Raw genomic sequence first — 21481 nt, 5'->3', positions numbered from 1 at the left:
CGTGGTGTTTATTCTCCTCAGTCTTCTTCACGTAGGATGTTTAAATAAAGTTTTAGATTTGAAACTGGCTGTGTGAAAGCATTAGCACTTTATAAACTTTAAATATGCTGGACTCTCGTGTTTTAATTGCACAGTAGAGAAAAAATATTTTGTGCGTATTATTCCAAAATATCATTATTGTTAGAGACATCAACGTATAAACTATGCAAATGTTTGAAAGCTGTTATGATGCTTCATGAATTAAAACATATATCTCTTTATCTTTGGCTCATCTGTTATATTTCACTGTATAAATATAATATATATATATTATATATAATATTTCTCTCTGTGTATTCTGCTGTGATTATTGTGTTGTATTTATTTTGAATTTTTTTTATTTATATTTATTTATTTGGAAACAAAGTTAATTATTTATATTTTATTCTTTTTTTTTTTTATATATATATATATATATATATATATATATACCAATGCATTTATATTTTATTAAAATTGTATGTATTATTTTAAATGTCTTTATATTTTATTTTTTGGAAACAAACTTTATATTTTTATTTTTATTTTAAACAAACTTATATTTTGTTTTTCCACAATAAAAAAATAAAAACGAAGACTATTATTTTCACCGTTGACCTGACATTGGGCGTGTCTCACGACGACGCGATTTACGTCACAGATCTAAACCAAAACATCTGTTGTTGGCAAGACAACTTGTAGCAAGGTAGTTAGCCACCTAGCTACATCACAGGAAACCGCTAATTCTTCATATTTTGAATACGCCATCGCTTCGGTTCCGCGTGGTGAAATTGCGGCTTCACAGGTAACGTCACGTGAGTCGTATGTTATTGATTATGTATTTGTGTGTCACATTAGTTAGCTTTGCTCGGTGAAATAATGTTAAACACAGTGGTGTGTTAGCTTCATAACAGCAGCTGCTTCGACATCAAAGAAGTCGCTAGCTAACGTTAGCTACACGTTAGCAATGATTCCCACGGGACGGCAGCTAAAATCTAGTTAAATATAAAACATGTCAGTGTGTTTGGGTTGTCTCTACTGTCAGCAGAGATGTAGAATCAGTAACACAGAAAGAGGACAGACCCAGCTGATCTAGGGTACGCAGCAACATCAGTGAGTGCAGCCAGAGGAATCGATCTTTTTTAGGCTTTTAATGTTCAGTAACTCAGCCAGCCATGGATATGCGGGGCATCCGGTCCGCATCAGACACCCGCCGTGGTGTAACAATAATACTGAATTCGGCACAACTTCACGGCTCAAATTCGGCCCTGAAGAGGCAGTACGGGTCGGTACCGGTGGATGAATCACACCCACCTCCCAAAAACACTATCGTCACCTAAAGGTCCTGATTACCTGACTCATTTAGTTACCTGACTCAATAATAAGGCTACTCAGAAAGGCTGTTAATTTAAAAGGCTGGTTACATAACTTCATTAGAAAAATGGATAACAGGCACATCAATGATTTTTGATTTAATAATGAAAATGTTTAGCACATGCTGTGTATACACATTATACGTTATAGTACAAATATTGCAGACTAATTCCCAGATACCCTGGAAACTACAGTTCAGAGCTGCAACGATTAAAAGATTAGTTTTCAACTATTAAATTAATCGCCAACTATTTTAATAATCGATAAATGTGTTTGAGTAATTTTTTTATGAAAGAAAAGTAAAAACGTCTCTGATGCCAGCTTGTTAAATATGAATATGTTCTAGTTTCTCCTCTAGGACAGTAAACTGAAGATCTTTGATTTGGGGACAAAACAAGACATTTGAGGACGTCATCTTGGGCTTTTTGGGAAACTCATCCACATTTTTCACCATTTTGTGACGTTTTGGAAACCAAACAACTGATCCATTCATCCAGAAAATAATCAACAGATTAATCGACGATGTAAATAGCCATGCTGCAGTTATTAAGCCTCTTATTAAGCACCTTCTTGGCCCTAAATAACTGTTTTGATGTTTTCCACACCTCACAGCACTGACAGCTCTCTGTGAACTCTTAAATGATCTCTGTCTGTGATCTTCTCCTCTCAGTGTGTTGGATCTGAGCGTCAGGATAGGGAAGCAAAGCAAAGGGGCAGCTGCCGGCGGTGCAGTGAGCCCGCTGGACAAAATGCCCGAAAGCCCGGAGAAAATCTCCTCGGTGTCGGCTCAGGAGCTGAAGGAGCAGGGCAACCGCCTCTTCCTGAACCGCAAGTACCTGGAGGCTGCCACCTGCTACAGCAAAGCCATAGTAAGTGATGCAGAACACACATGGCTCTCAGTGTCTGGAACTGGGTTAGACTTCACTTTTAAATGATTTAAAAAATAAAATGAATAGAACAATAACAAATGAAGAAGAAAAATAAATATCAACAAAAAGAAATTCTACATAACACACACTACAGCTGTTAAAAAAAGGGATAGGAAGAAGCCTAGACTTGCCAAGTCCTACTGCCAGTCTTTACCATAGACAAGTGCACGATCCAATTAGATAAACTAAACAGACTATTTCAAATAATACACAAACACTACTCAAATTTAGGTCATACTCTATCAAGCTATTAAGAAAAAAACAAGCAACATCAGTGAGATTTACATTCTCCTTCCTGACATCTGAAGATAAAGATATAATATGTAACATTTCAAAAACAACTCAACCAATGTTATATACTTTGTTGAGTTGTGTATTACCTTATCCTTAATGTTTCCAACAATTTTTAAACCCAGACAAATCTGTATTTAATCCAGGTAACTATACATTTGGTCGCCTGTTGATTGCATCAAATATGTCGTTTGTACAGTATGTTAGTGATGCAATGATCTAATACAGACCGTATTAAGTGATTTTTTTTTTGTCAATGTTGATCCAGTGTTTCCTCTAATCCATTACATTTATCCAGTCAGTTTTTAGTGCCACAACAGGAGAGCTTGGGTCTGGGACCATGAGTCTGTATTTGGCAGATTCTCTGAGTATCTGCAGATAAAAGGCTGGATCTGTGTTTCATCTCTCAGAGCCACAGTCCGTCTGTCCCGGCGTACTACACCAACAGAGCGCTGTGCTACGTGAAGCTGCAGCAGTACGACAAAGCTCTGGCAGACTGCCGACACGCGCTGGAGCTCGACAGCCAGTCGGTCAAAGCTCACTTCTTCATGGGTCAGTGCCACCTGGAGATGGAGAGCTATGACGAAGCCATCGGCAACCTGCAGAAAGGTACGAGTACGCAAACACATTTCAGGAGTTCAGTCTCCTAACAGTTGGTTTAAAGGCTAATTTCAGGTATTTCTCAGGTATTCATTTTTAGGTATTTCCTATTTAGTCATGCTTTAGTGTCTAAGTGACTGATGTGAACAAAAGTCTTTTAAATTGGTCCAGTATTGAGCGACAGCACTGTAGCTGGCAGCCATGCACCGGGGTGCAATGTAACCCCTATAGGACAGATGTTCAGCATCAGTCAGCATCACTAAAAGTTCTGTTCTTGCCGCTGACAGACTCAGATTATTATTCTAAGTGTCTGTAAACATTATGGGATGGATCCCTACAGAGATAGACCCTAAGAGAAAAGAAGAAAGTAAGATCCTTTTAGTTTAACATGAAACAGCCCCGAAATCACCATCACCAAACCCACCAGACTCCATGTAAATAATCAGGACTTTTAGCGTGTATAGAGCCAGCATATCTCCACCAGACTCCATGTAAATAATCAGGACTTTTAGCGTGTATAGAGCCAGCATATCTCCACATGTAAATGGGTGAATTAAGGGTTTATTTCAACCAAACCAGAGTGGTGATTGTTGGAACAGTGGAAAGATGAACCAAGACGGCTTTTGATAGTTTGATTTAGTTTCTGTCCACTTTGAATGAAGTGTGTTTTACGATGATAAAAGTCCTGATTATTTACATGGAGTCTGGTGGGTTTGGTGATGGTGATTTCGGGGCTGTTTCATGTTAAACTAAAAGGATCTTACTCTTTAACAAAAAGGTCTATTTTTGTAGGGATTTCAATCAGTCACTTACACACACAAACATGGGGAAATAGGGTCCAGGTTGAAAAATACCCCCACACACAATTAAAGAAGAGCTGTTTGTTTTCCAGCCTATAACCTGGCTAAGGAGCAGCGTCTGAACTTTGGTGACGACATCCCCAGCGCTCTGCGGATCGCTAAGAAGCAGCGTTGGAACAACATGGAGGAGAGGAGGATCAACCAGGAGAGCGAGCTGCACGCCTACCTCACCAAACTCATCCTCTCGGAGAAGAAGAGGCAGGTCCCATCCAGCCATAAAATACACATGCCACTCTGAAATATATCTTTCCTTGTTCCTGTAAAGTAAAGGGGTGTGTGTGTGTGTGTGTCTGCGTGTCTCTGTGGTGTGTGTGTGTGTGTGTGTGTGTGTGTGTGTGTGTGTGTGTGTGTGTGTGTGTGTGTGTGTGTGTGTGTGTGTGTGTGTTTGTCTCTATCTGTGTGTGTGTGTGTGTGTGTGTGTGTGTGTGTGTGTGTTTGTCTCTATCTGTGTGTGTGTGTGTGTGTGTGTGTGTGTGTGTGTGTGTGATCTACAGAGAAGTGGAGGGCTGCAGACAGAAAGACGATGACGACGACAGCAGAATTCAACACAATCCAAATGAGATTCACACAAAACATGTAGGTTTTTTAATATGCTTTCAAAGCTTTTTTTCGTTTTGCATTATTTACCTTTTTTTTAAAAGGTGTGTTTTTCTACAGGACAAGTATCTGTCAGACATGGAGGAGCTGTTCTGTCAAGTGGACGAGAAGAGGAAGGTCAGTCACTAACTGCAGCGTTCAGACAGTTAGAGTTAGGGTTAGTTTCCACCAATGAGACGAGCCGGTTTATCATCTGCATAGAAACCACTCTTTGTTCTTCCGTTCTAACTTGAGGCTTTCAGGCTGTTTTGTAGCTGGATATATCATTTGTAGCATCTTAAAATATGAATGAGGATAGTGATAGTAGATACAACTACCCCTCCCACCCCGGACACAAGCTCTTTGAGCCACTCCCCTCTGGCAGGAGGATGAGGTCCATTAGGACCAAAACCTCACGCCACATAAACAGTTTTTTCCCCTCCGCCACTAGCCTTATCAACAAGGCTCGGAATCCATCCTGACTCTCTCCACACCCCACCTCTGGCTCCTCATGCCACTGTACCTACTCTGCTGTAGCGTCCCTTTTCACTACTGTTTAACTTATTTTACTATTTATTTAAATTTATTTTATCGTTATTAATACGTACTGTGTGTATATGTTTATACTTATATTGTTTATATCTTTTTATCCTTCTTATATTTGTATGTGTGACATGCTCCAACAACACCATGACAAATTCCTCGTATGTGCAACGTACTTGGCAATAAAGCCCTTTCTGATTCTGATTCTGATTCTGAACTACATTTCTAGTAGAGATGAAACGGAGAAAACTAGGGTTGGGTACTGAATTCAATACTTTTTAGGCACTGACCAAATTTCCTCTAAAGTATCAAGTATCTAAAAAATGACTCGTCCTTTAATACCTAAGAAGTAAATCACATCAGCGTCAGTGAGCCAATAAGCACGCAGCACGCTTCTACCAAGATCTAATAATGTCTGTGATTGGCTGTCTTACGTTACACGTCATAGAGACACACAGGAGAAACTCTCCGTTACACAGAAACTCTGACGTAGTCATAGAGACACACAGGAAAAACTCTCCTTTACACAGAGACTCTCACCTATAAAAAGATTTGTGCCGTAATGTTGTCATTTATCTAACTCGTTCCACCACGTACCGTGCTCTCTAGCTCGCTGAGCCTTAAACTCTGCCATTTCCAGCAGCTGACCGTTTGTAACATAGAAATTAAATGGTTTATGGGTCATTTTATTTCTATAGTTTGTAGCTGACTCCACCAGCTGACTTCTCTATTGGCTGTTAAACAGGAGACATCTCTTACGTTCTAAAACCAGCCTCTGGAGACTGGACCAGCTGAGTCGCAGTGACACCATCAGCTGGTTTGAGTCGAGCTGAGACGGGCCGGTTCAGACCGCTGAAACTTTTCTCTGCGATGTTCTAAAGCGGTTTCATCTCTTCCCGAATCTTTGGTCTGAACCGGACTTAACTTGCAAACTTCAAACATGAACGAGACGAAAAGAATCCATCTATCGATGGTGCTGATATTACAGAAGTGATGTCGTCTTCTGAGAGGATTATTTACAGAAAATGTGTTGATGTGTTTGTTTGACAGAAGCGAGAGATCCCCGACTTCCTGTGTGGAAAGATCAGCTTTGAGTTGATGAGAGAGCCCTGCATCACTCCCAGCGGAGTCACCTATGACAGGAAAGACATCGAAGAGCACCTGCAGGTAAAATACTGCAGTAAAAGTACTAATAACACACATCAAAAATACTCCGTTACAGTCTTTTATTATCACTGTGTTCCATTCTGTTTGTCTAAAATGTCACTGAATATATCATACTTTACTACTTGTTAAAGATCACAATAACAAAGTAAAATGAGAATGAACATGAACATGTTCAAACAAAGAACATGAGAATGAATACTGTGTGTGAGGTGAAATATGGTAAAGGTTTTTAGGGAAAAGTAAGTTGGAGAGGATGCGTTTGAACCTGTTAATGTTCGATATTGAGGTGAGAAATATTCACAGAAATATATTCACTTACATGTCTATTAGTGTAGCTGTTACTCCAGCCTGCAGAAGCAGTATTTCACAGCAAATGCAGCGTTTCCCCAGGTTGGTGTTCGACTTTGGTGCACGTATTTGGCAGGTGGTTTAAGGGTCCTCCCTCAAGAAAATGTTAGTTTTTTCAATTTAAAAAAGATGCAATTTTGCATCATTTTGGACCGTGGATGTGACGTTTTTCAATAAATAAATGAAAATGATTTTACATTTTGTTTCTCTTTGTGGGATTTTGTCTCTGGGTTTTTGCGTCTCTCTGTAGTCGTGTTGTGTCTCTATTCCCTTTCTGTTTTCCTCTGGGGTTGTTTTGGGTCTCTGTGGTCATTCGGCATCTCTTTGTAGTCAGTTTGTGTCCCTTTGTTGTAGTTTTGCGTCTCTTTTTCACATCATTTTGGACCATTATCTCCATATCTGTGTCTAAAACGTTGAAAAAGCTAGAGCAGATAATAAATAAATAAATAAATAACACTCAAAAAGCTTAATGACAAAACTTGTTAAAGAAGTTCGCTGGGGACCGACTACAATCATCAGATCTTAGTTTTGATGCTTACATCGATTTCACATGGTGGCCAGATCAGCTTGGGTGCTGCGCCTATAAGTCTTAAAGCTATAGTGTGTAGTTTCTGTCTCCCCCATGAGGAATTCTAAGAAATTACAACAACACTGTTTGCGCGTCCACATGATACAAGCCTTCTGTGATTGCCTCCCTAACCCTAACCCTCCTGACGCCCCAATCTTCTGAACATAGTCCTACTGAGAGATCCAGAGAGAGTTGTGTGGAGCTGATAGTCTTAATTAGCTTTGTAGCAACTTGAATGTAACAGACGTTCATTAATATCAAAAAGTTACGTACTAAAGCTTTAAAATGGCAGGAACAGCCCTGAAATATATATAAATATAAATAAAAAAAGATGTGTTTGTTGTTCTGTTGCAGAGAGTCGGCCATTTCGACCCGGTGACGCGCTCCCCTCTGACCCAAGATCAGCTCATCCCAAACCTGGCCATGAAGGAAGTCATCGATGCCTTTATTTTGGAGAATGGATGGGTGGAGGACTACTGACCAATGAGAGGAGAGGAAGAGTTTCCGAGGGTTTGCTGCTCTGTCGTTGCTTTAATTTAAACACGAATCACTGGGAACGCCTCAAGTTCCAGTTTGATGACGTGTGTCCTGCAGAAATCATCAAACAGCCGCCGGAGCAAACTAAACTTACAGGAGGAATATGTAATATATTTACTGTCTTAAATCCTAAAATGACCACGATGTGTCATCGGATATGACAACAATGCTAAAGCCAGTATTTTCTCCTTTGAAATGTCCATATCGGTCTGTTTTTTGTTTTGGTCTGTGTGTTGCCTATTTTCACACCCGGGTTGCCAGATATGAAACGCAAACACGCAAAAACAACAGCAACCAAACAAACAGGATCAGCAGAGATATAGATATAGATATATAGATTCATTCTACCCGACCCTAAAAACCTTGGCGTCTTTCTAAACAGTTGCATGACTACAGACGTGGTAAAACACGGGGAAATATTGGAGATAAAACAAACTGAAATGAATGTAAAACCACAAAAATCAAAGTTATGAAATCAAGAAAAAGAAAGAAAACAAATTCAGTTGAGAGAAGCTTCACTAGAGGGCGCTGCCAGTTAAATTATTTATTATGTTATTATTATTGGTGCATTGATATGATATGCACTGCAGCTTATTTTAACTTCTTTATTTCCCGTTGGGTATTTTAATTAGTAACATCATTTTAATTAGTTGTCTGTATGTAAAACACGGAGAGTAACTGTCAGATAAGAAGTATAACGTAGGATCAAATATAATCAAGTTTAGTACGAGTACTTCCAAAACTGTACTGCAGCTTTACTAATAAATCTGATTAAATCATATCAAAACAAATAAATCAAGTCCAACTGATTCTGTCACAAAACCAACTTAAAGAGATAAACATGTTTACCATAATACTGCACTTTAAAGCAGCCATATTATGCTCATTTTCAGGTTCATAATTGTATTTTAAGGTTGTACCAGAATAGGTTTACATGGTTTAATTTTCTAAAAACACCATATTGTTGTTGTACTGCACCGCTCTCTCTCACTGCTGCAGATCCTCTTTTCAGCTGGTCTCTGTTTTAGCTACAGAGTGAGACCTCTTTTCTTCTTCTTCTTCTGGACTATCTTTGATTGCACTGCACATGCCCAGTAGCTCAGATGTAGATCATGTCAGCTAGCTAGCTCCATAGACAGTAAAAGAAAGGCTGTTTCTACAACTTCAGTCAGTTACAAGGCAGGATTAGCTGGGAGACTTCTAAATGAGGGCGCACATGGAAGTAGTTCTTTTGGAGATTATGGTGAACTTGTGTGTGTTGTAGCAGTGCTTTGCTACTGAGAACGAGGTAGCATGCTAGCGTTAGCATTAGCGTTAGCATGCTAATGCTAACGCTACGAGCTAATGGTTGCGGTTAGCCTGCTCGTTTCGGCTTGTGATGTCACAAGCCGTGCAGATTTTGACCAGCTCACCCAGAGACTGAAGGCAGGACACATTCAGAAACCGTATCTCACTCTAAACAGCATGGGTGGATTTTTATCAAAGTTTGTATGTGTGTGGAAGCACCAGAGACACAAAATAACTCCCCAAATCCCAGAAAAAGTGATTTTTCCATAATATGGGCACTTTAAAACCTGTTTTCTTCTTGCTGTTCCTGAAGAAGTACTTTACGTTGAACCCTCACAATGTTAACTTATATTAAAAGTACTCTCTGGATACTGAAATAAATAATGAAATACACAACAACCAAAACTTACCAGATCAAGATACTGATGTTATAATCAGACTTGTTCAGCTGTATAATTCACACAAAACAACAAAATAATAAGTCAATATTTAACTAAACAATGAATAGCTCCAACAACTTGTGTGACTTTTGTATAAGAAGAAGCCAATAAATCAATTAATTAAAAATTATATATCAATTAAAAGTCATGATTTACATTTCCAAACAGCTTCATGTAACAGCTGGAACACACCGGGCTCGTAAGTGTCTCGTAGCGTAGACATTAGAGCTGTAATCAGGCCTTAAAAGTTCGGCCCGAAAAGGCCCGAGCCCGACAAGTGCATTTTGATTGACAGCTTTTTAAAAGCCCGAACCCGTTTACAGCCCGACTGAACAAAAGGCCGTCTATCAGCAGTGATTAGAGGGTCGGAGAATAGCGCGGACACGCGCCACTGTGTTTTATTTTTGTAAAGTATCCGGCTGCGCTGTGGTCTTCCTATACCTGATTACCTGCCTGGCTTGACACATTCGCTCGCATCTCGCGCAAGAAATAGGAGACGCCGAACGATCGCTGCAGCCGTCCTGCGCCCAGTATGAACTGACAGATTGGATAACATGGGCGCCGAAATAAAAACAGCTGCGCTACGCTGCTATACACGACACTTACATGCCCGGTGTGTTTCGGCTGTAAGTCTGAACTGAAAAAACAGATTAATGAAAGTGAGATTTCTGTTGAGGAATGGCTGAACTTTGATTGTGTCCAGTTTGCTCCTGTTTACTGGGACCAGTTGGACCAGTTCTGGTTGAGTGAGACGTTTTCAATCCAATGAGATGTTCAAGGACCGTCTGTACAAATCTGAGTTGGAGGATTCGTTGCTGTATTTTCTGTGATCAACAATGACTCACTTGTGTCACTTGAAAAAAACCTCAGTATTTATTATCAGTGTAGTAATCTAACCCTACTGACTACAGTCAGATTACTCCCCTAAAGTAATCAGATTACATATGAATGATGTTGCGTTGGCTGGCAAACTAAAAGAGCAGATGCTACTTCTACACTGCTGCCTTTTTCTGTTTTTAAGCAGCGTTTTGAGATAAAAACGATCTCCGTCCACACAAGAGTTTTATCTTGAGCAGACAGACAGGCAGACAGACAGACATACAGAACTGTTACTGAAAGGTCTGTAAGCTGACAGACAGACCTGTAACTGTTACTGAAAGGTCTGTAAGCTACCTAACTGATAAGACTGACAGACAGACAGACCTGTAACTGACTGACGTGCGTCCTCGTCTCCAAATGTCTCCGTTTGTGTCGTCCAGACTACAAAACAACCCCGGAGTTTTCAGACCAGAACGGGGACAGCAGAGTCTCCAAATGTTCAAGTTTTAGGGGCTCGGAGACGCTGCAGTAGTGTGGACACTGGGCCGTAAATGTAGCTAAAGATAGTAGTTTTCAAACCCTAACGTGGTAGTGTAGATGAGATTGAGAGGGAAGGACCAGTTTATGTTGTAAATATGAATCCGTAAATTAAGATGTTACTTAATGTGTTTTCAGATTGTTTTCTCTGTTTTACGAGTGGACTCTGGTGCAACTTCTCAGTTTTAAAAACTCCAGTTTTGCTTGATTTAGCTCTTGCTGATTGTCGTCTTTTTGTAATTCTTGGTGTTGCTGTGTGTTAACATACTGGAACCTACATCAAGCCTGATGTTTTAGTTGGTTTAAAGTGTGTTTTCATTTGTTTTAGACAGAATTATCTATTTAAAGCTGTGGTAAGCACTTTATCTTTGGCGTCGTTAGGGAAATATCCTAAATAATCTTTCAGCATATTTAAGTAGTTTTCTTTCAGAACAGACTCCTGACCCAGGGGTGCAGCGGGGGCCGTGGCTTCTGGGGCTTCAGCCCCTAAATGTTGTCTCAAGAGCCTGTTCTGTCAAAATCAACTCCACTAAAATAGCATCAAGGACCAGACACGTAGAGATTATTAACATGCTTTTATTTCATTGAAAAAGTCATATCTTTGACTGTATTATTGCATGTCTCATAAAGTCTTCTCACTTACAGTTTGGTCGACATAAAACCCCACAAAAGTCTGCAAAAATCAACAATCAAACAATCCAGCTTTGACCCATCAAGTTAAAGTCAGATTTTCTAATGACATCTAAAAGGGAGCAGATTTACTTCTTTTCCACTAGTTTTCGGTCGCATCACGTCCTGCTGCACAGGAACTCTTGAGTGATCAGCCCGGGGTACGTTCAGTCTCTAAAGGGTGGGCTCAGTTATGCAACAGTTCCCATGTTGAACGACATATTTCCTCAGAACGCTGTGAAACGGTGCATGCCGGGCTTTGAGGTATGTTTCCTCCATGGATGTATTATAGGATGTATTATTGGTTTTCTCTGGTTTGGTGGGCGTGTCATAGATGTTACCCAATCAGAAGTGAAGTGTCTGTAAACTTGCGGTAATAAAAAGGCAGAGCAGGGTGTTCAACGCAACTCTGTTTCAGTTTAAACAAACATTTTACTACGTTTTATCGAGGCTGAACGTGCCCCTGCTGCACAAAGACGTTTGAAAAGGTTGTGATTTAAATAAATGTTCCATGTTTTCTACCTCGGAGTTTGACTTGTTCTTTATGACTTTAAGATTCAGTTCGGCTGACTGAACTAAATGATGAGGTGACGTAATACATGAGTTTTTCCAACTGCAATTGATCCTGACAGGAATGTATGTTTATCACTGTGTGAGGGACGTCGTCTCTTTTAGCTCCTTTGGTCATTAAATGTGTGTTTGTATTATTAGATTATTATGAACATGGCTGAATGGAGAAGAGAGACGAGATGTCCCAAACCCCCTCTGTGGAAATATATCCACCCAATAAAACACCTGGCTTTATCCAACATTCACATTTCTCTTCTGGAAATGTATGCAAATTAGCATGTGTATGTTTAGCAAGATAATGACTCATTTGCATATCTAAACATAACATTTCAGAAAACTTGTAATGCTAAACTAGTTTGAATGTCATTAATCAACTGGAGAAGTTTCATGCTGATATATCGCTAAGTTAAAGTGTTAACGTGGAATGTAACTGTGGTCCTTCAGACTTAAATATGATCCCAAAAATCACAGCTGAAACATACAGACAAATACAGTCTTTTTGTTGCTGAGTGTTTGTCCTCCGTGAGACAAACTGCTGAAGAAAAGAAACGCTGGCGAGCTCAGCCGAGGAAAGTGGAGATGAAGACGCTGGTGTCCAGGTTGAGCGTGGCATGCCACCAGCGGTCGGGGAAATACAGCACCTGATGGAGAAACAACCACAACACTCGGCCTTCTGGGAACTCGGACAGACACACGGAAGATCTGAGTTCAAACTAATGCTTATGCTCAAAATGAAAAACGTAAAAAATAAAAAAAACATGAAAAAATGTAGACTTCAAATTAAATCATACAAATGTCCAAAGCGTCAAACACAAACTCAATTCTTGATTGGCCAACGGTACATTCACACAAGGCTGGTGGGGGTGGGGGGGGGGGACAAGAGAACAATGACATTTATGATAAGATGACGCTCATGGGTATGTTGGGTTAGGGTTATATTATATACATTTTATATTTACCTGCCCGACGTTGCGTTTTAATTGCCTCGGGCAACACTTATTGTTGAACCCTGTACACTAATATAGGTCTTCAATTTCATTCATAATGGTCTTAAATATGGATTAGGGTGGCACCTAAATCATGGTTGCAGCTGTCGCCGTGGTCCTGCTCCGCGCCATGCTATGACCTACTCTAGACCTACTCTATCTGTAAATTATAGAGAGTGGTCTAGACCTACTCTATCTGTAAATTATAGAGTGTGGTCTAGACCTACTCTATCTGTAAATTATAGAGTGTGGTCTAGACCTACTCTATCTGTAAAGTGTCCTGAGATAAACCCTGCTGAAGCACTAAAGAGATGAAGTAAATGTAGTCTTGGCTACGAACAAACTGAAGCCCGGTTAGTGTGTTCACCTCTCCGGGTCTGATGGTGCACTCCAGCGGAGCCTCGTCCTCCGGCAGCTGGGGGTACGTCTCCGTCAGCCAGGACAGGGTGGTGCGGTTCGGGTGGAAGTGCGGCTCCTTGTCAGGCGGGTAGAGGAACCAACGCTGCAGGAACACAAACCAATCGTTCACTACGAGGTGCTAAAGCTACGGAAGCGCTGAAAGGCAAGGTGAGAAACAGATTTATCCCCTATGTTCTTAGTTAGGGTTTTGAGGGCGAGAAAGCTGTGCTGAAGCACGTAGTGCATGATACAAAGGGATGTGAAAGTTCAGTCAAATGCAGCATAGACAAAAGGTCTTACCTTCTTAGTTCACAGCCACAGTAAAACATAAAGGAAGTGTAATATATGTTTTAGGGCTGGACGATTAAAGGGCTATTTCACCCTTGGAAAGATGAATATATCTTTAAATTGGGTCACTTATGTAGTAGAAATGTAATTTTTTTTTTTGAAACTGGTGGCTTCTAAGCCGAGAAAAGCCAGAAAATGTGTTTTTGGCTCATGTGGATGAAAGACACCAAATCCAAGAATGCACTTGCTTCGCTGCTTTAGCGTCTACTCCCAAGCCACGCCTACCGTTTACAGACAGAGAGAGAGACAGACAGACAGACAGACAGACAGACAGACAATGTCTCGCTGTCTGTCTGACAGAGAGACATTCAACTCAACTGAAGTGTTTTGTCATTTCAACCATATACACGAAACAACATTTCACCGTGGCTCAAGTGGTGTTACACATTTAAAATATATTAAAACGACATTATATATAATACAAAACAGGCTACATTTAGTGCACACCCATATGCTCCGTAAAGTTCAGCTAACACATAGCTACTAGCATTAGCGCTTGGTGGGCTGTAAACACTGAGTATAAACTTATATATTAGCGTGGAATGTAGAATGGTCGGCATTTAACAGTCACAATCTCCACCAGCAGTTAGCAGTTAGGTGGATACAAGCAGTTCATTTCTGCACCAGTCTGTGTTAACACAGCCCTCCTCCACTAGTCTTACCCGGCGACAGAGCAGCCGGCCTGGTAGCTGGATAGTCCGGTACAGCCATGTTTCTACAACAACAAAAACACAGCAGTCTCTGAACTCGCGTTGGGAGTTTGGTTGAAGTTGGAGTAGTCCAGTTTGTTGTCTAATGAGCGGACACTTGCAAGCAGGTCTGATGGGACAGGTGGCCAGCTAGCGTTAGCTTTCCACTGGCACACTCGTTCAACGTTCCCCGCTGATGATGGTGGTACTCGTGTGCGGTAGTTTGAATGCACATAATTGTTGTTTTCAAATTTCCTTCGGGATGAATAAATCTATCTATCTATCTATCTATCTATCTATCTATCTTTCTTTCTTTCTTTCTTTTTCTGCTGAGAAGCCACTGCGCTACGCGAGGATTCAAGATGGCTGACACTCGTTTTGGTTTGTGAATTTTCGGAGAATGCCGACAGTCCGACCCCCTATGGGTGGGTTGGAAATATGCGCAAGTAGCTCCTACTACTGGCTGTAGTCCATTGCTTCTGGGCAAAAAATCTTCTCCGATGACGCAAAAATCGTCGTTTTACGTCATCGGAAGATTTTTTCCAGACCCACAATACTGAGATATCTGGTCTCAGGGGGACATGGGATCAGAGATCTGTAGTCTCAGGGGGACATAGGATCAGAGATCTGTAGTCTCAGGGGGACATGGGATCAGAGATCTGTAGTCTCAGGGGGACATGGGATCAGAGATCTGTAGTCTCAGGGGGACATGGGATCAGAGATCTGTGGTCTCAGGGGGACATGAGATCAGAGATCTCTGGTCTCAGGGAGACATGGGATCAGAGATCTGTAGTCTCAGGGGGACATGGGATCAGAGATCTGTGGTCTCAGGGGGACATGAGATCAGAGATCTCTGGTCTCAGGGAGACATGGGATCAGAGATCTGTAGTCTCAGGGGGACATGGGATCAGAGATCTGTGGTCTCAGGGGGACATGAGATCAGAGATCTCTGGTCTCAGGGGGACATGGAATCAGAGATCTGTAGTCTCAGGGGGACATGGGATCAGAGATCTGTGGTCTCAGGGGGACATGAGATCAGAGATCTCTGGTCTCAGCAAGCAGCTGAGTTTACCAGACACTCGTTTTGGTTTGTGAATTTTCGGAGAATGCCGACAGTCCGACCCCCTATGGGTGGGTTGGAAATATGCGCAAGTAGCTCCTACTACTGGCTGTAGTCCATTGCTTCTGGGCAAAAAATCTTCTCCGATGACGCAAAAATCGTCGTTTTACGTCATCGGAAGATTTTTTCCAGACCCACAATACTGAGATATCTGGTCTCAGGGGGACATGGGATCAGAGATCTGTGGTCTCAGGGGGACATGAGATCAGAGATCTCTGGTCTCAGGGGGACATGGAATCAGAGATCTGTAGTCTCAGGGGGACATGGGATCAGAGATCTGTAGTCTCAGGGGGACATGGGATCAGAGATCTGTGGTCTCAGGGGGACATGAGATCAGAGATCTGTAGTCTCAGCAAGCAGCTGAGTTTACCAGAATTTGCATACTAAGATAAACAGACTACATATCAGAAATCTTTAGTTTTAGCATGTTTAGCAATTCGCTATTATGCCCATTAAACAGCCGCATAATACTTTCTTCTACGTAGGAGATGTATGTTGCCTTTCAGGGCTTCTGTATAAAGCTGAGACGTTCGTCTGTGTCCGTGTGTCAACAGCTCATCACCTTTCTTCCGTAGATGACTTCGGAGTAGCCGGGGCCGTGCCAGTGAAAGGGGACTCCTGTTCCAGGACCTGAAGACAAAACAAAGATCTGAAGGTTAGTGCATCTCATGCAGTAAATCATTTTATATATTTGATCCATTTGAGTCACAGAAACATTAAAACAGTCGCTGCAGCTTGTTCAACAAAACATTTCAGATGCAAAGTGATTTACATAAAGCATAAGTAAAAGTATAAACATAGAAAACCAATAGAATAAGACAATTTATCAAATAATTTAAACCTGTAGAATCAGGGATGCTAACTTGTCAGCTTTTGGCAAAATGTGCCATTTTCATTCATGTGAATCGTGTTTGTGGGGGGTGTCGTACGTCTCATCCAGGTATCTGCAAGTCATCTGTGTCACGTTACCCGTAGCGTTTTCCCCCCCATTAGCAAAGGAATGGACCCGCCCTACTCTGCCTTTGATTGGCTTACCTTAATGTTCTTTCCCTCATCCAACCAAACTCTCTCCTGTAGCCTAACTTTTAGACGCTTCGGGCAACTTTACATATTTACAGCAGCCCAGCCGGCCAGCCAGTCATACTCAAAGTTGTCCCCTTTTGCACCCTCGACGAGTTTGCACCCCTGAGAAATAGACAATGGAAGTAAAAGATTTAAGAAGTGCAGAAGTAAAAGAATGTAACATCTTTGAATGGCCTCGGAGACAAGATTCTTTCTTGATTGTTGATAACAGCCAAATGGCTCAACCAGGATCAGACTAAAAGGAAGTTAAATTCTCCAGGACTGTCGGGGGGTTTGGGGGGGGGTCCTCTGACCTGCGATCCCGAAGCTGTACGCTCCGCTGGTGTGAGGCAGGACGTACGGTGGAGACTCGTACTGCTCAAACAAACTCTGCCACTCGGTGAAGTTGTTGTCTCCAAAGAAATACAGCGTCTCTGGAGAAGAGAGGAACATGGAGACTTTTCAACAACCAACCATCACGGAATGCATCGTGTGTGTGTGTGTGTGTGTGTGTGTGTGTGTGTGTGTGTGTGTGGATAAGGGCTGTGAGATGTAGCCCGTCTCTCCTGTGTTTCCTCAGTGGAACGGACTAAGACGTGAGGAAGGAGGAGTCGAGGAGGCAATTTAAGCAACATGAGATGCAGCTATAGTTTCCCTGGAGCAAAAAAACCTGCTACATATTTTCTTTTGTTCATTGTGCAGTTAGAGCTATTAACTTGCACAACTGTTGAGGGCACAGTTTTTATTTGTCAGTTGGGCGTTCCTAATGACCACTCCTTGTTTTTTAGACACTGAAGGATTTTAATTTGACTCTGTTCACTTTTAAATCATGATATCGCTCTTAATCTAATCTAATCTGTTGGTTGTGTGCTGCTTCGACGTTTTATTCCTCGTTTGCTGTGTTTTTAAGTTGTTTTGTTGTTTTTTCTTCTTCAGTAGGAACCATTGGGCCACAGACAGAAAGTCAGACGGTATTAAGAGATGCACCAACATGTTGGTGGTGTCTGCACAAAGAACATTACAGAATATCAACCTTCATGACCAACTTCATCACTGGTGAGTCTCTGAACTTAATTTAAAAAACATTAACTTTAAGTCAAGTCAGTTTAACTTAAACATCCCAAAATCACAAATTAACCTGAAAGAGATTTACAATCAAACAAAACACATCTTCTATCCTCAAACATTTTGTTCAGGTGAGGCTTAAAATCCTCCTAAAAACGTTTAAACAGGAGAAACTGAAATGTCTTTTCTAGACACTAGTGTTCAGTTGGCCACATCAGATTAAAGCTGAAGCCCCCAGAGGGAAGTTACATCTCGCTAAATCTAATCTAATAACATCAGGTTTCATACTTTCACCCAGGAAACGCGTGTTTTAATCCAAACCGCCATCTTTTTCCTAAACATAACTAGTCGTTATGGTGTCTAAACTTTACTGTCACTAGGGCTGGGCCATAAATCGATATTATCGATTAACTCAAATGTGTAGTAAACGTTGATTTGTTTAAATGAAAATCGGTTTTCTCCTTAACATCCGCCGACGCTCCCCTCTGGGCTCCCGTAGCCCCCCCCCCGCGCGTTTGCCATAGAGATACACAAACAACATGGCAGTGACAGGGACTAACTAACATTAGTTCTTTTCTTCCTAGTCGTTTCATTACTTACTTATCCGTAATCTCCGCCAAAATGACCGGCAGCTCGCGGTGCTCTGTCCCCGGCTGAGAGTCACCTATTCTCAGATAACTGAACCACCAGCTACCGCTGACCTGACGGAGCGCCATGCAGAGGGCCATGCAGAAGGCCATGCGGAGGGCCATGCGGAGGGCCATGCGGAGGGCCATGCAGAGGGCCATGCAGAGGGCCATGCAGAGGGCCATGCAGAGGGCCATGCGGAGGGCCATGAGGAGGGCCATGAGGAGGGCCATGCGGAGGGCCATGCAGAGGGCCATGCGGAGGGCCATGCAGAGGGCCATGCAGAGGGCCATGCAGAGGGCCATGCAGAGGGCCATGCGGAGGGCCATGCAGAGGGCCATGCAGAGGGCCATGCAGAGTGCCGGATCCGGTGTTGCTGAGTTCTGTTGCGGCCCAACACATCTAAACGCAGCTGATACGACCGAGCTGTGACGGAGGTCTTTAGTGGCTTAAACAACTATCAATCGGCGCTCTGTAGCACGGAGATCCTCTTTGACGTTTTTTTTACCGCTAGTTACTACGAAGAGCTTGCTACATGAGACCATGGGATGTTAACGTATGTTACTTAGCAACAGGTGAAAATAGGGGCAAGGTTGCACGACTAAAGTTAAAATGATTTGAACTTTTAGCGAGGAACGAGAAGTGAATTACCTGTATGTGTGAAAACAGCGTCATCTCACGCATCCGTTTTGTTGTTGTTGAATGTAGCTATAGCATGATTATATAATTTTGTTATTCAGGGCCCCCCCCCCCCCAAAAAAAACAATGGTAGGGAAAACACTCAAACTAATTTATATTTCCACAAAATTGGCATGAATAATCATAATGGTATACATGCCCCGTGTGTGTGTGAGTCAAAACAAATTATAGTTAAAACTTGTTTTGAACAATTTCTCTGTCATCTGCAGATTGATTTTAAGTAAGGGGGAGAAATCTGATTTGTGTGTGGGATTTAGTTTTTACTACAGCTGTATCTCTTCCAGTGTTTTCCCTGGCTTTGTGGAAAACTTAGGTGCACGTATTTGGCGAGGGATTTAGGCGTGAACTTGGGCGCCTGGGTAGCTCACCTGGTAGAGCGTGCGCCCATATATAGGCCCTGTTAACTTCCTGTCAGTTGGTTCCATTCACATACACTGCAACAGGAAATCAACTTGGGTCCATTTAGAATGTTTACATCTGTGAAAAGGTCTATAGAGGTTCACGTCTCGACGCAGCAGCCGCCGGTTCAACTCCGACCTGTGTCCCTCTGCTGCATGTCATTCCCCCTCTCTCTCCCCTTTCAGGTCTGCAGCTGTCCTATACATAAAAGCCCAAAATGCCCCCCCCCCCCCAAAAAAAAGAAAGAAAATGAACTTTTCCCAACTAAATGTTTCATTAAATTCCCCCCAAACATTTTGAGTCACTTTGTGGGTTTTTGCGTCTCTGTAGTCGTGTTGTGTCTCTTTTTGGGCCTTTCTGTTTTCTCTGGGGTTGTTTTGGGTCTCTGTGATCATTCAGAGTCTCTTTGTAGTCAGTTTGTGTCTCTTAGTTGGTAGTTTTGTCTCTTTTTGACATCACTTTGGACCATTATTATCTCCATATCTGTGTCTAAAACAGTGGAAAAGCTAGAGCAGATAATAAATAAATAACTCAAAAAGCTTAAAGACAAAACTTAAAGCTAAATAAGTCTGACTACGACCATCAGATCTGAGGAAAGTCTTTTAGTTTCATTCCTTCAGCTCGGGTGCTGCACCTGAACCTTATACCGGCGGGTAAACCCGGCTAACCCTAACCCTCCCGAGGTAGAAAGGTCCTGACTCACCGCTGCCGAGGGCGTCTGCAGCCTGAGGCCTCAGTAAGACGTCCACGTACTCCTGCAGAGGGACGTCCACTGAACAGATTGATCACAGCGAGTTTAGGTGGTTTTTAATAACATGAAATAAATCAAACTACTAATCCCTGCAGGTTATGAGTGTTAGACATGCGTACCTTTCCTGTAAGAGTAAGTGTTCGCTGTGCTGAGGCGAACTCTCCGGGCGCCATAGTCTTCTAGTAAAGTGGACCTGGAGCACGACGACCTGAACCTCTAAAACACAATCAGCATATATATATATATATATATATATATATATATATATATATATATATATATTTAAACTTTTTTTAAGTTTTCATCTCTGCACTTTTTAAATCACTTTGAGATGAAACGATTGGTTTACATTCTGACTGTTGAAGTTTACGACGGGGAACTGAAGCCGTTAGCTCTGCTCTCTTCAAAGCCACCAGACTCCTCTGACAAAAACAGTGATTTTACCTCCAGAACACGGGCGCTGCCGTTCCCCGTCGTAAAGGGCTGTCTGACAGCAAGGTAAAGAGCTGAAAATATTCTAACTATAGCGTCCAACTGACTGATTAGTCCACTTAAGCTGATATGGATGTGTTTAGGTGTCTAAACTGTGTTTAGCTGCTGCTCCGTCCACAGCAGGACGTTGCTTAGCCTCCGTGTCGGTACTCCTGTCTGCTTCTCCAAACTGTTGTCATGCCGACAGCCATCTACTGTAGCTAACACACTGACTATGTTGGAAACTGTTCCATGTCATGAAAATAGTTCCCTAAATAGTGTGTTCACCATTTTGTAATGGTGTTCAAATTCTCCGCGGTGAATTTTATTCACTAGTCCACTATAAAATACCCACGATGCACAGCTAATCTGAGAGTACATGCGATGTAACCCTACATTTTACCCCTGTATACCCACAATGCAACGCGGTCATGTAGTCCCGGAGGAGAAGAAGAAGCCGAAGGACCCGTGGGAACTGAAAAGGAAAAACAGAGCGGGCTTTTGTGTCTAAACAGTGGAAATGTAACATGTAATATGTATGTATATATATATATATATATATATATATATATATATATATATATATATATATATATATATATATATATATATATATATATACATACAACCTTCTACTCTCCTCCTGAGGGCTCGGTTTGTTTCAGGGAGGATTAGAAGTACTTTAGTTGGGTTTGAGTACATGATGCTGGGCGCGCCCGTCTCCATCATACA

The 21481-nt window shown here is 41.8% G+C and overlaps 2 protein-coding genes across 5 annotated transcripts in view; one reads left to right on the top strand and one right to left on the bottom strand.

Moving 5' to 3' along the window:
- Positions 1 to 679: 679 nt before the first annotated feature.
- LOC116060857 (E3 ubiquitin-protein ligase CHIP-like) lies at positions 680 to 8635 on the top strand. Of its 3 annotated transcripts, XM_031314608.2 has the most exons (9): positions 744 to 823; positions 1739 to 1743; positions 2056 to 2261; positions 3023 to 3221; positions 4105 to 4270; positions 4567 to 4648; positions 4730 to 4786; positions 6242 to 6358; positions 7629 to 8635. In XM_031314608.2, the coding sequence occupies exons 3-9, from the start codon at positions 2142 to 2144 to the stop codon at positions 7752 to 7754; spliced, it is 867 nt and encodes a 288-aa protein (XP_031170468.1). In that variant the 5' UTR covers positions 744 to 823; positions 1739 to 1743; positions 2056 to 2141; the 3' UTR covers positions 7755 to 8635. The 3 variants fall into 3 exon arrangements, with proteins under 3 accessions (XP_031170466.1, XP_031170468.1, XP_031170467.1); XM_031314606.2 differs by lacking the exon at positions 1739 to 1743 and having other exon boundaries at positions 680 to 834; positions 2062 to 2261; XM_031314607.2 differs by lacking the exons at positions 744 to 823; positions 1739 to 1743 and adding an exon at positions 1895 to 1916 and having other exon boundaries at positions 2063 to 2261.
- jmjd8 (jumonji domain containing 8) overlaps positions 4345 to 21481 on the bottom strand; it is a 22325-nt gene continuing 5188 nt past the window's right edge. The window contains exons 4-10 of one of the 2 annotated variants that reach the window (XR_004896151.1): positions 20398 to 20494; positions 20231 to 20299; positions 17052 to 17171; positions 16238 to 16305; positions 13487 to 13621; positions 12225 to 12774; positions 4345 to 4362 (exon numbers count right to left, since the gene is read on the bottom strand). Coding sequence is in view for 1 of the 2 variants with exons in the window: in XM_031314611.2 (XP_031170471.1) it covers positions 12694 to 12774; positions 13487 to 13621; positions 16238 to 16305; positions 17052 to 17171; positions 20231 to 20299; positions 20398 to 20494 (570 nt within the window). In the remaining variant the exon portion in view is untranslated. Of the gene's footprint in view, positions 4363 to 11664; positions 12775 to 13486; positions 13622 to 16237; positions 16306 to 17051; positions 17172 to 20230; positions 20300 to 20397; positions 20495 to 21481 lie in introns of those variants that run through there. The other variant, XM_031314611.2, reaches the window with a different exon arrangement.

This window comes from Sander lucioperca, chromosome 21, assembly GCF_008315115.2.
Source record: "Sander lucioperca isolate FBNREF2018 chromosome 21, SLUC_FBN_1.2, whole genome shotgun sequence".
NCBI classification, from domain to species: Eukaryota; Metazoa; Chordata; class Actinopteri; order Perciformes; family Percidae; genus Sander; species Sander lucioperca.
This window is presented reverse-complemented; position numbering and strand designations above follow the sequence as displayed.